Here is a 13,839-nt window from a genome sequence, read left to right on the forward strand (position 1 = left end):
GCTGCAGCTTCATAGCATAGCAAATGAAATTTTCAGTCATTTATAGACCCCTCAAATGTGTGAATCCATGTGTCAAAACTGCATGTTTGCACAATAGGATTTTTTTTCCTTAGGTACTTAAATCCATGTTCCCTCAGAAGTCCTTGCACCCTGATAGGTCACAAACCAAAGTGAATTTTCTAGGGAAAATCAATGAAACTCAGAAGGTTGGAGTCACATTTTGACGCATGAAGCAACACTTCTTCATCCATTAGTCCTTGAAGAGGCTTTCACCCCTTTTAAGGTTTAGTTGCAGTCTGGGATTTGAAGGAAGGACATCTGCCAACAGAATGGCAATCTGCTTGTCCCTTAAAACAGGGGCAATGTTAAGGAAAACTCACCAATACTTGATACAAACTTGTAGAGAAAAAGTTAAAGAGGTTTATGTAAGTAGGAGAAAAAGTAAATACAAAAAAGAGGTTGCTTCCTGGCACACAGTCATTTGTTCGTGCTGACAGGACAAAAGTGCTACACTGGCATTCTTGCTTCACTCAGGTTTTTATAGCAAGTAATGAAATGACTGTATAAATCTAATCTGTCTCTTCAATAGATGGGTCCAACAACAGGCTGTAAGCATGTCAGACTGCACCCTCCAAGTCCTTGCCTGCTCCCCTGGTTCCTATGCCTGGATATAGCTTCTTCCTCCTGTGCCCACACTTCTGGCTGTGCTTTTTCTTACCAGAATGTGAGTTTTTTTGCAGTAAATCCAATGAACTTTATCTCTTAAGTGGTGCAAGACTTCCTTGTTGGCAGGACCTTCCTGTCCTGGAGATATCACAACCTCTCTTCCAGATTTCACACAACCCAGCAAAAATGTGTATTTCCCTGTGGTTGCACTTCCCAGACACTAATATCTGATGAAAGACATAGAATACATAGCCCCCTCTACCTCACGACTGAGAAGCCTGTTTGTGCTCTTCTGTCTCCTCCAGCACCCAGTCTGTAGAGGTGAAAAAGGGGATCTGCGCGGGCCCCAGAGCTCTGCAGATGATATATGGACCTGCCAGAGCTGGAGGAGCACTGCTTGTTGTACCATGTTGCAATGTCTCTGATGCAATGCTAGTTGCATGCATACACCTATGCCGTTGGGTCTTGGTTCTGAGATGCTCTATGATTATTTCCTAACCAGTTTCAAAGCTTTTTTCTATCCACCAAAGGGCAATTGTGCAAGGGCACTTGAGGGGATCCATCAGCATTGGTGCGCAGTTTCATGCCCAGGTATAGGGTGATATCCCTACTCAGATAGGGTTTAAAGAAACATACGTGGATTGAGGTTCTTCCATCTGAACATTTATGAAGTTGAGCCTACAGCCAGTGTTGATGAAGCCTGGGTGAATCTGGAAAGACACCCAGGGAGATGACTGACCAGCTGATACCTGGTATTTGCTGTTGCCTATGTCAGTTTGTTGTTGTGTCTCCCTATTTGTTCATTTATTTCAGCCTCACTGGTGTTCATAGAATCATAGAATAGTTAGAAGTGGAAAGGACCTCAAGATCATCTAGTTCCAACCCCCCTGCCATGGGCAGGGACACTTCACACTAAACCTATACTGTAAGTCATTTACATATCTGGTGCAGGAATTGTCTCCAATATCCATGGGTCCACAGGTACTGAATGTACTGGGATCCTAAACAGAGAATAAGGTAACAATGGTACACAGAATTTATAAGGCAAACTACTGTTGTAAGAGAAACAACTGGGAGAGCAAGAATGCTTTTTAACCGGGGGCATGCTCTGCAGCTAAATTAAATGTTATTAGAACCATGACTTTTAACAAAGGAACTGAGTTAGGAACCCAGTTTTTTGAGCTCCTCTTTGACATTGGTGTCTGTCCAATGAAAATAAGGATAAAAATGGTAGTTGCCTTTGTGTAGCTCCTTATTGTTTCATGTGGCATGTAAATTTACACCTGTCGTGAAGGGAAATCATCAAGGTCTTGCAACTACATCGTAAGACCATTTCACAACTATGCTGGAACTGTTCTCTGGGATGAGCATGGGCCATGTGGAAATCATTCCGGCTTATGACATTACAGTTTCTGGGGATCAGCTCTCACGCTTTCTTGCAACATGTACTCTTTTTATCAGTAGGCAATCTAGTAGTGATGTCATGCATGGGGACCCTGTGGCCACCCTAATGACTCTACATGGTCTGACTAGGCTGGAAGTGTAATGGAAGGTTAGATGGTTTTGTCCCTATTTCTTGAATTCATCAGCCAAGTTGAGCCTTTTAACCTATCCTGTGTAACAGTGGTAATGCATAGCAGAAAAGTGGCTTTGTTCAAGTACTGAGAGACTGCTCAGACAGAGCCCTACCTCTCCCTTTCTCCTTGCTCTGTTGTTAAACCTCTGCTAATTAACTGTATATATTTTACTTTTCCACCACACTCCTTGGCAGTTAGTCCCAGTGCATTTACAAAGGATTTAAACACTTTTATCCTAATTTCAAGAGGTGAGTCAGTAAAGACCCAATGGCATTGACATGATAATGACAAAGCAAAGGATAAAACCTAGATCTGGGGAATTCACTGAGGGTTTTCCTACAGATTTATAGTAATTGTAGCCATGGCTTACAAACGTTGCTGGCATCTGCATAGAACATGGTGTGTGGTCTGCTAGTAACCTTAGAAATTCATCATCTTCTTGCCAATGTATGAAGGGTAACTGTTACTTCTGACCAGAACCCAAGCCACTAAAGTGAGGAGCACATACAATATTAGTAGGATTGGGGTCCCCTGCAGCTAAATGCACACAGTTCTTGCATAGTCAGCATAGTAAGTTTTCTTTCCTTTTGCCTCTCAGAATGGTAAAAAGAGACAGGGCATCACTGTTGGTCATTTTGGTGTTGCAAAGTACATCACTGAGTCCTTCCTCCAGTGTCCAGAATGCATAGACTTTCATATTTGTGAGCAATAGATTTAGGCGCAGCAAATCAGTAGCATGATAGATACGGATAAAGAAGCCTGAGTAACAGATGGCTTTGAATAAGATGGAGTTCTAAAGGGCACAATTCAACATATTTCTTTTTCTGCAGGAGAAATACCACATCCTGTTTACAGGATGTGTATCCTGTGTGTATTTGTCCAGACTCATCCCTTCTATAAATCTTTTGCTGTGAATGGAATCAGGGCAGTAATTCTACTCAGCCTTCAGCGGTATTTGTTTTGTGAGCTCTGGCTTTTACAGTGTGGTTAAAAGAGACCCTAAAGGATAGCTGTTCTCTGAGGTTTTCAAAATTGCTCATTTAAATTCTTATTTAAAAGTAGTCTATTTTTTTTAAGTGGTGTTTGTTTGTGATCTTAAATACTACAGACACTGGAAGCTAAAATTAATGTAGCATATTTAATTCCCTTTTTTATTCATATAAGGGCACTGATATTTCATGGGCCCTGAAAGGTGTAGACTTACAGCCTGGGATTAGAGACAGAATTTGTATCACCTGAACTGTTATTTAATCAGATGCTACTTCCCCATAAACCTAATGGGGGGGAAAAAAACCCAAATAAGACACACCTGATATGTTAATTATACCACTTTGTGCCCTCAAAGGTGCTGAGTCTGTTGGGAAGCATACCTGGCAGAGGTGCTAACTGAGACTGTTAAGGGAAAGAAGTCCACTGGGTAAGTTTCCTTGTCTTTATCACAACAGGATCAAGATGATCAGTCACTGTCTGAACAGATGATGTGTTTTACAGGTTTTAGTTTTGCTGTGACAGTCAAGGAAACAATTCCCAAATGAAGAAAGATTTTGGTGGGAGGGGGTTGCCAGGAGCAGAGATTATGCTCTATGTCATTGTGCTGCATTTGTCGTGGTACTATAGGTGAGAGAGATGCAGGAAAGTATCACTGACTATTCTTTCACCCTTCTTCAGGTTTGTCCTTATCTCAGTCTTCTCCCTGTAAATATTAACCTCTAGCCCCTTATCATGACCAATTTATCTTATCACTACATATTCTTGATTAATTTGTAATTGACTTATCCTTGCAGATGCCTTAATGAAGCCTAAAAAGAAGACTTTCACACAGAAATGAGGCATTCTTGCCTAGGAAAAACACCAAAAAGACAAACCTAGGAAATCTGAGTTCTGGTGGTGAACCTGGTATAATTGTGAAGGAAAGCATTCTGATGTTTTACTGTTTCTGTGTCATTCTAGTCAGTTAAGGGGCTATTTTCTTGACCAAAACTAATACTGTCTTATTAATTGAAATATGTGGTAGAAGGCTTCTTTCAAATGATATAAAAATCAAACCTGGTTATAAATGGACTGCTTTTTCAGTTGATGTACTCCATAGTGTATCATGGAGGTTTTCTGCAGGCCTTAATGGAAGTTTCTGCAGGCCACCTCTGAAATGAGATGAAATGCAGAGGGAAAGATGCAGAGATACTTCTTTTAAACACAGTCCAGGCCTATGTTAAGTAGGGACCAGAAGATTTCCTACTTTTCCATTGAAGATATACCACTTTGCAAACCACTTCAAAGGAGAAAATACATGTTAGCAAATCAATACATGACTAAGACAAGTTTTCAAAACCAACGCAGTGTTTCCCTGTATATTTTTACAGTGGCTCACTAAATATTTAACCTCCTGAGTTCTACATACTCAAGTTGTAGGCTGCTTTTTCTGTGTATCACTAACATTTCATTGCTGACATGGTAATTTTTTTCTAGCTAAAACACTCCAAGTGTTTTTATTCTCCCAGTCTTTCATCCTTACTGTTTTCCAAAATGGATATTATAATACAGCTTTCCTTTAATCCCTCTCCATAATAATATTAATCTTTCTGGGAGGAAGAGATTCTATCAAATGCTGCCAGACACTCTTACACTTTCATGTTTTGCCACTAAAATCTGAAACATGAGAATTTGCTTCAGCAAAGACACTATACATGAGTATTTCCTCGTGTCTTAAAAGCAAAGATGTATGTTAGTCCTGCTTAGTAATTTCATATGTGATTAAAACATGACTAGTTTTAAAACTAGATTAATAAACTTTCTAAAAGTCCATTTACTCTTAATTATAATATCATGCCGTTTATCCTATTACTGGCCAAACTGATCTTAAAGGGACAGTTCACTCCAGTAAACACCTGTGCACACATCTGTAGGATAGAGCTAAATATATTGTTTCTAGCTCTAGATAAAATGTCATTTAAATACTGAAATGTTTTCCATTTCCTTGCAGGATTAATGTTTTTTCTATCATGCTACCTATATAAGAAGAGATTAAAAAAACAGGAAAAGAAAAAGTTGTTCTTCTCCACTCAGTGAAATCCTACTTTTTCAGCCAATACATTCTGAGCAAGATGAACCTTGTAATTTTAAAGATTACCCTATTTAAATTTTCCAAGCATTTTATTACTCTAAATGGAATAACGTAGCTCTACATTCAGTGTAACCAGGAGGAGAAACTCTAATGTTCCTCACTGGGAGATGTTTAAGAGGTAATGTATCTTTAAGTGTCTCCGCCTCTGAATCCACCCACTTCTTGATAGCTGCAGCAGCCTTGTTGACTCATAGAAGCTGTGTTCATACAATAGCCAGCAATGAGACGTATTTCTCAGAGATTTTAAGAGCACACCTCCTGCTATGTATTTCGCGATCTAGCTTGCTGGGGCTGAAGGTATATGAAAGAAACAGTTTTAAGTTTCTAAGATATTGCAAAAGATAGATCTTCTTCTCATCCCGGAAAATCCTGACAGACCAGTTGGATACCTTTCAGGCCTTAACCAAGAACTTTATCTGCTTGTCCCACTCTCTTTTTTTGTAGCAAAGACTTGAGATACCCTTAAGAACTGGGAATCTGACTAATTTAAACAGATGGCTAATCCCAATGCTGTCTGCAATGGACATCTACATCACCATCATCATCAGAAACAGAATAACCTCTTAAAAAGTGGGATCTATAAGAAAAATGGAATTACGAAAGGAATGAAGGTAAGGTTTGTTTACCCTAATTGCCTCTATATTGAAAATAAGTAGTTGCAACATTACTTATTTAGCTAGTTTCATGGCAGTCTTGGTCTCCATTGAACAGGTTGTATGGATTGGGCTTATATGTTAAGTTTTACAATCTTGGGACCTGAAGCTGATTTTTTTTCTGTTATCCTAAACTGCAACTTACTGCTGGTTCTGTGGATTAACTAGTCTCTAGTTCATATCAAACACAACAAACACTTGCATGTTGAAATGCAGTAGTTTCCTTCTAAAGCTTAACCAATGGTGGAGTTGACTTCATGTTGCATTAACCAGTAATAGAACACTGTTTTATCAATTTAAAGTGTGCATGGAGTAGTTTTTAAAGTGTGATTTATTGCTGTACAAGTATAACCAAAACCAAAACATACGCAGGGGAAGCTGTCTTTTCTTGATGTTTACATTACTGCAAGGTTGGTTTAACTGATGCCTGCCCTTTACTGATGCCGGCTCTCTCTAGTCTTGTACTGCTTAAAATCCGAGCCAGTTTGCTTCCTAGTTTCTCAAGCTGTTCCTTTTGAAACCAGCACTCCCCATTTATGCAAACGTTTTGTAGAGCACTTGGCATGTAGCAACCTAAAGAATAAACCACAAAACCAAAGGTCTGCTTCTGCCAAAAGAACCCAGATCTGCAGGTTGTCTGTCTGCGATGCCTGTTCTGAGAACCTACTGTCTGCCTTGAAGTGTCCTAATTCTGGATCGTGATGTGGTCATTAGTAGAAAGCCTTGTAGTGACAAGAAAAAGGCTGGCTTTACAGTGGGGTGTGATGGTGAGAAAGGAGAGGAGAAGGTTGCTTCTGGAGCCTGAGCACTGACCTAACCATCCCTGCTGAAAGCTTTAGACAGTGGCTGTGGTAAGGACTCCACTGTTTTAGAACTAAACTGCTATCTTATATCTTTCTCGAAATGGGGCTCTCACACACCTAGCACTCTAATGAAGGCACACCCAGTGTCATGCTTAATGATTGTCTGCTTTAGGTGTCTCCCTTGGTACCGGTGTTTCCCAATCTTTGGCTTGTGTAGTAGGATGAGGAAAGCAAAAACGCTTGTGCAATGATTGAAAGGCCTTTCTTGGGATTCACTTCCAGAAACCTAATCTGGCATCCTTTTATATGTCATCATTTTATGTATTAGCTGTTTGTCGCAATGATGTCTGAAATCTCTGCTTTCACTTTGAGTGGCAAATTTCAATAAGCCTTGCCATTCAGTTATTGTTAACCTGCTGCAAGTGAGCAGTTTTGAAAGCAGTAGACTCCCATTAGGGGATTAATTAGAATTTCCTCCTTAATAGGAAAGCCATGGCTAGAGAAGTAAAGGAGAATATTGCTGAGGGTGAGCAAAAAGGAAATAAAGAGTGGCCTGAAAGGGGTGGCAAAGAAATGGAGGAAAATGTTAGTGGATGTATCTGCTAGGTTAGTAAGGTCTCACAAGCACCATGTGGTTGAAGGACAGGAGGTTTTACCCTGCCATGTGATGTGTGAAAGAAGCACCGCACCACTGATAAATACCATCCATGGCTGAGGAAGTGGTGAGGAAACGAAGCCTTAGAAAGTTCAGGAGGCTTATCGCAGGCAGATTTGGAATGTCCGGGTCTAGCACTGTGTCCGAATTACATGCCATTTCACCTCTCTCCCTGCTTCAAACACAGATTAGGAAAGAAGGAAACAATAACAGACAGGAGTCCTGTATGAACCAGGAATCTCATTCCTGGTAGGAATCTCCCCATTCCTGTCTGGTCTGTTTCTCCACCCCAGCTGCCTCACCCTGTTGGGTACTTATGCTTTATCCTACTCTACACGAACAGATACTGTTCCTTCCTACCTGAGCTGTTTACATGGCATACTGCTCTAGATGCACAGCTTCACACAGTCTTCCAGGGTGTTTGCATTTGCAACACCTCACTAAGGTGTGCTTCCCACTTCACAGCTGGGATCTGAGGAGTAGGCAGTATGGCAGCTGGGTGCACAAGGAATTCTGTGCAGGGACCAGACCCAGGTTTGTCATGATTCCAGTCATCCTCCTTCCTTCCTTCTCTTTTGCTCTTTCTCCACCTTGACCCAATTTACCCTAACACTTTCACACACATGCACACACACGTATATGTACTTTACTGCTTATTGAATAAATTAATTCACTACTAAACACCTTACAGTGGAGGTGAAATACAGTACTAGGATATTCAGGGGACATGACTGATGATGCTGGTTGTAGCACTGAAGACTTGTGGCATTTCTGAAACTCTTGGAGCTGGTGACAGCTGTGTTACTTTGCAAGGAGGAAAGGAGAGCATTCTGGTTTGAGAGAGGCAACTGGTGGCACAGAGGCTGCAGCAAGATGGCACAGTGAAGGCTTCTAAGCCAGTAATATGTAGCAATAGTTGCACACAATTGACTGACTGGAACACCAGGCTTTGCAGAAATCTGCTCCATAAACCCTTTTATCTAGGGAGCCCACAGGAAGCACTGGCTTCAGGAAATGCTAGCTTTGGAAACACTGTTTTTGAAAACACTGGCTCAGGAACAATGTGTTTCACATTTTAATGATGTAAGGACACTTTTTGTGTCTGTGAGTGCATGACAGAAAGAGAGAAGCAATTCTGATACAGCAAAACCCCCAGGTTACCAAAGAAAGTATTTTGTTTAATGGTTTGGGGAAGGCAATTAGGGATGATCAAATGTGGGCGAGTAGGGAGGTTCTCTTTGCTTCTAGCAAGCTGTGGCATACCAAGGACAGGAAAGGAGGTATCCGAGTGATAAAGAAGTAGGGAAGCATCCTACCAGAAGAGATACTGCTCTTGTGGGGAAAGAGATCTACACCTTTGGGGTGGGACTGCTGGTTTGAATGGCTTCTGTGATTATTTTAAGTCTGACTCGTTCAGTTCTAGCTGATAGCACAGATTTCCACATAGTGATGAACCCAGGCCTAACCACATCCCCACAGCCATGCATCCTTGCATTCCTTGTAGCATATATCCTTATAGAAACCTTCCAATACCTAAAGAAGGGCTACAAGAAATTTGGAGAGGGACTTTTTACAAGGACATGTAGGAATAGGACAAGGAGGAATGGCTTTAAACTGAAAGAAGGGAGATTTAGATTACGTATTAGGAAGAAGTTCTTCTCAATGGGAGTGGTGAGGCACTGGCACAGATTGCCCAGAGAAGCTGTGGCTTCCCCATTCCTGGCAGTGTTCAAGGCCAGGCTGGACTGGGCTTGGAGCAACCTGGTCTAGGGGAAGGTGTCCCTGCTTGTAGCAGAGGGGTGGAACTGAATGAACTTTAAGGTCCCTTCTAACCTAAGCCATTCTGTGATGGTATGATTCATTGGAAGGTGGGCCAGAGTAAGGACATAAGCTTTGGCAGGTGGGTTGTGCGCCATGTCTCTCACTCCATTTAAAGCTTTCAAGACAGGCAGATGCTTTATGTTCTTCCAGAACTTGTAGCCTGGACTTGCCTTTATCCAAAGCACAGTTCAATAGATAACCTATTTATTTATGCAATTGTAGTATTCAGGAGAAGGTACTTTCCTAACAATGGTTTCTTTTGCTGTTATATTGCTGTTGATTGGGTGTCAATTGTAGGGAACATTGGATTTTTAAAAAGATAAATATGTTTGTCTAATAGAAACATTTTTTCCTAAAGTATACATGCAGCAATTTTTTTGATAGATCATTTCCTTGGATATCTTCAAGACAGTATAAAACTATTTGCAAATTCATTTTTTTTCTGTTCTGCACTGAGAATGACATTAGCTTGCATTGAGAATGGCACTTCACTTGCAGTGAACAGCACTACAGCCTTTTCTAGGGCTTTCAGTCTCCCTTCTGGAAGAAAATAAGAGTTTAGGATTAGGTCAGACGCAGCAACATCTGCCTTACTTATTTGATAGCCCCAAAATGTGTTAGCTTCTGCCATCTGGGGGTTCTACAGTTCAGAAGCTGATTATATTTACCCTCTGTCCTGTGACATCCGGTCCCCCTCCTAACTGTTCTACTCTGCTATTGATTTGACATTCCAGCAGCTGCCTTAGTACCTGCCATGCTTTTGGCTCCCCTGCTTTTCTTCCTCCTCTTTGTGCACTTCAATGTCACTTACTCCCTAGTGAAGGTCTTAAAGAAATATTGGTTGTTTAAAAAGACAGTTGTGAAAGGAATATGCCTTGCAACTGCTCTCATAGGAATCATTTTCTTGTATGTTGCAAATGCCTCCTGTAATTTCTCTGTGCTCTGTCCTCTCACATATACAGATAGCACTTATTTCATGTGTGCTTGCAGGGGTTATGCAACTGGGGCATTTTGGATGCAAACTCAATACAAATGTTAATGACTCCTGTGGGGAAAATATAAGCTGATTCCCACAATTAGAGTCACATGATCAGGTTTATTAATGAGAGAAGAGGAAGAAGGGAGGGTTAAGGCTGATCAGACACAGCCTTTCAGAATGGTTGCAGCCTCAGCTACACAACCATAAAGTGACCTACTGACAGAATCATCTTCTTCTGAAGTATCTTCATTTCTTGGTGTTGCTTTGGGTAAAAACAAACTGAAAAGGGACTTTGCTAGGCCCAGCTTATTTTACCTGTAGCACCTAAGCCTTTTGAACCTGTTCCACTGCGCATGCATTAGTGGAAAGCTCAATCGTCATAAGCCCTCTGGGTTTCATAGCTGTAGTGATGACAAGTAAATACTGAGACTTGGTTTCCAGTCACAGTTCTCTACCAATTATTACCCCTGTTACTTCAGCTGCACCACAGACATGACCTCCTCATCCTCAGTTCCTGCCTTCTCTTCTCCTTGGTTTCGAGCCCCAGAAATTTGTTGCTTTGTACCGGCACTCTCAGCTAATAATCACAGGTCTCAGATCCACACCCTTGTTTCTGTCATTTACTCTGCTATGTGATGAGCTCAATGCATTGGAAGCAGGAAATGTTGAAGAAGTCTTTCTGCAGACTGAGATGTGACAAGTGTGTAGGCATGTTAAGCATTGCTACAAGAGTCACTGTTACCTGTGTGTTGCATGAGACTTTACATGCAGGGCTAGGGATCACATGGCACAATAAGTTTCCTGTAGGGATGGAGTCACTACTGTGTTAACACCTTAAATCTCTTAATTCAGCTAACTAAATTCTGGTAGGTTGAGCCCTGCCTGGCAAAAGCAGTGTATAGTGCTTCGCTTTGGCTTGGAAGACAGAACATATCAGGTCTTTAAGGACAACCTCCTCTTAGCACAAGAGCATGAAACAGGTGAATGTATCAGGAGGCTGGCTCAGCTAAACAGATAACCTATGATTAATCTGCAGTGCAAAAAAAAAAAAGGCAATATACAAAAGGCAGAAGCAGAAATTTGGTTATGAAATAGGAATTTTCAAACATTTCAGGGGCATGAAGGAATGGTATCAGGAAATACAAAGCTCACCAGGAGTCAACATTTGTGGGGAAACATCAAGGGAAACAAGAAGAGGTTTTATAGCTACATCAGTAGTAAATGAACAAACACATGAAATGTGGCTCATTGCTGAATGGCGTGGGTAACTTAGTGGTAAGGCTGAGGTATTCCATGCTTTCTTTCACCACCGAAGTCTTCCAAGACTCTTTGTTGTCAAACTACCAGTAGCGGAAGACAATTGAGTCCTGGATCTATTGAGAACACACACAAGTGAATGGGATCAGAAGGAAGCATCCAAACGTGCCGGCTGATGTCATATTGCTATCACACACTACCATCTTTGACAGATCAAAAATCATCCCTGATATCTTCAGAAAGACAAATGCTTCATGTGTTTTCAAAAGATAGGATAACTTCTAGGAAATGTAGTTTCATATAGGGGAAGGTAAGGAATAGCAAGCATGGTTGTAGCAAATACAAACAATGTTTGTCTGACTGATTGTATTCTATGATGAAGTGACCAGATTTGTGAAAGAGGGCAGAATGATGGATGTCATCTACCCTGACTCTAGTAATACTGTCCTCTTATGCTCCTTGGGACATTACGGTCTCAATGGGTAGACTACTATATGGGTTAATAACTGGCTGGATCATTGGGCTCAAAGAGTAGTGGTTAATGGTTCATACTTTGCCTGGAGGCTGGAGAGGTTTCATATATGGGAAAAAAAAAAGCTTCAACATACAGGTAACACTGGGACATGTTGCTCTGGAGCCTTCATCATAGAGGCTTTCAGGACCCAGCTGGGAAAAACCCTGAGCACCCTGCTGGGAATTAGGTGTTAACCTGCCTTTGAACACAAGGACAAACCAGAGACCAGCTGAGGCCCCATCCAGCCTAAGTGAGTCTGTGACCCTTTAGCATAAGGACACAGTATTTCTTTGGTGAGAGTCAGCTGCAGTGATGTAAAACTGGACAGAATTGAACCAAAGCCCCAGTGAGGCTTCTGTGGGTAATTACTTGGCAAGCAGCTTACTCTTGCTCAGTAGAGATAGTAAAAGAAAGCCATGAAGTGGCTTGTCCCATTGCCTGTTTACTTGTGTCCCTTCAGCATGAGAATTAACTTCATTTGCAAGCTGTAAACAGCAGTCTAGTCTTTAGAAGCAGGCAAGGTAATGTGCATTTTCTACCTACTATGTCAGCCAGGGGCATAGCTGACTGCAGGACATTGCAGAAGCAAGTTCATGAATAGAATGGGCAATAGGATAAGATAATGGCTGCTTGAGGGCTACCTGCATCTCTGTGTGAGCTGACACAGGCAGGAGCATGTTTATAATCCTTACCAATGTTCCATCATTTTCCCAAATTCCACCCCCTTGTTTAAGACACCATTTCCATTGAGACTGACAAAGCTGGAGGTGTCCATTTGGGCTTGTGGGGTGTAGAGCAGGGAAATTTAGAGGCACATAATAAACACATATAGAAAAAGGAGGGAACATATCACTACAATAATGCTCTGAATTGGGTGTTCCATTCATCCTGTCAGGGAATTACACCACTCAACCAGCCAGGCACCACCAGTAGATTGTTTTATTTGATGCTTTAAGCTCTCAAGATGCTGAATGTCAGCCTCCATGCTGGCTGATTCATCAGTTATGTTGAAACAACACATGTCTTCAAAACTGGAGCAGTGTTTATGGTGTCAAAGAAGGAGATATTCTACCACCAATCGATTTTGTAATGTTTCTTGGTGTATGCCCATTACCTTCCTAGAAAAAGTAACGATGAGGACCATTAACATCAAATGGTATTAGCATAGCATAATTCTGCAATACAGCCACTGGGATTTACATGATTACATTTTCCCCTGGAGTTAGTATTTTGGGGGAGATATCATCTGGAAGAATTTCAGTGCTTACCATATTTCATTCTGGAGGTGTTGTATTAAAATTGTATGGGGTTTGATTATGAATATTCTGGCTATTTAAGACAAAAACTGCTTTAGTAAGATGTGAACTCCAGTGTTTATTGTTTTACTAATAGTTAACATCTTTAATTGTTCCTTCAAAGTCCCATTCATTCTTTCAATCAAGCTATTAGGTTGGGGATGGTAGACAATGTGGAATATCGAATCTAGCCTTAGCCCTTGAGCACAATCTTGGACATTATGTCCAATAGAGTGTGTTCCTTGGTCACTTTATTTGATGAGGAGGTGTGTATTGATGAATGTGTTGTTCTAAAGCTTCAGTTGTGTTGTGCTGCTTAGCATATTTGGTAGGTTTTGCAAAAGCCAGTCCTGACAACATATCCACTGCATTGAATTCATGTTGCCACTACCTCAAAAGGAGCATGGGGCCAGTGTAATCAGCCTGCCAGGTATTCAAGGCTCACTGACTTCATTCTATCTTTCCCCATAGCCTATACAATGCCCTTAAATGTAGCTG

The 13,839-nt window shown here is 41.2% G+C and overlaps 1 protein-coding gene across 3 annotated transcripts in view; it reads left to right on the forward strand.

Annotated features, from left to right (window-relative positions):
• Positions 1-5,547: 5,547 nt before the first annotated feature.
• SPTLC3 (serine palmitoyltransferase long chain base subunit 3) overlaps positions 5,548-13,839 on the forward strand; it is a 96,413-nt gene continuing 88,121 nt past the window's right edge. For 2 of the 3 annotated variants that reach the window (XM_005147464.4, XM_031047549.2), the window contains exon 1: positions 5,548-5,975. In XM_005147464.4, coding sequence (XP_005147521.1) covers positions 5,859-5,975 — 117 coding nt within the window. In that variant the 5' untranslated portion in view covers positions 5,548-5,858. The remainder of the gene's footprint in view (positions 5,976-13,839) is intronic. The other variant, XM_031047548.2, reaches the window with a different exon arrangement.

This window comes from Melopsittacus undulatus, chromosome 3 (assembly GCF_012275295.1).
Source record: "Melopsittacus undulatus isolate bMelUnd1 chromosome 3, bMelUnd1.mat.Z, whole genome shotgun sequence".
Taxonomy (NCBI): Eukaryota; Metazoa; Chordata; class Aves; order Psittaciformes; family Psittaculidae; genus Melopsittacus; species Melopsittacus undulatus.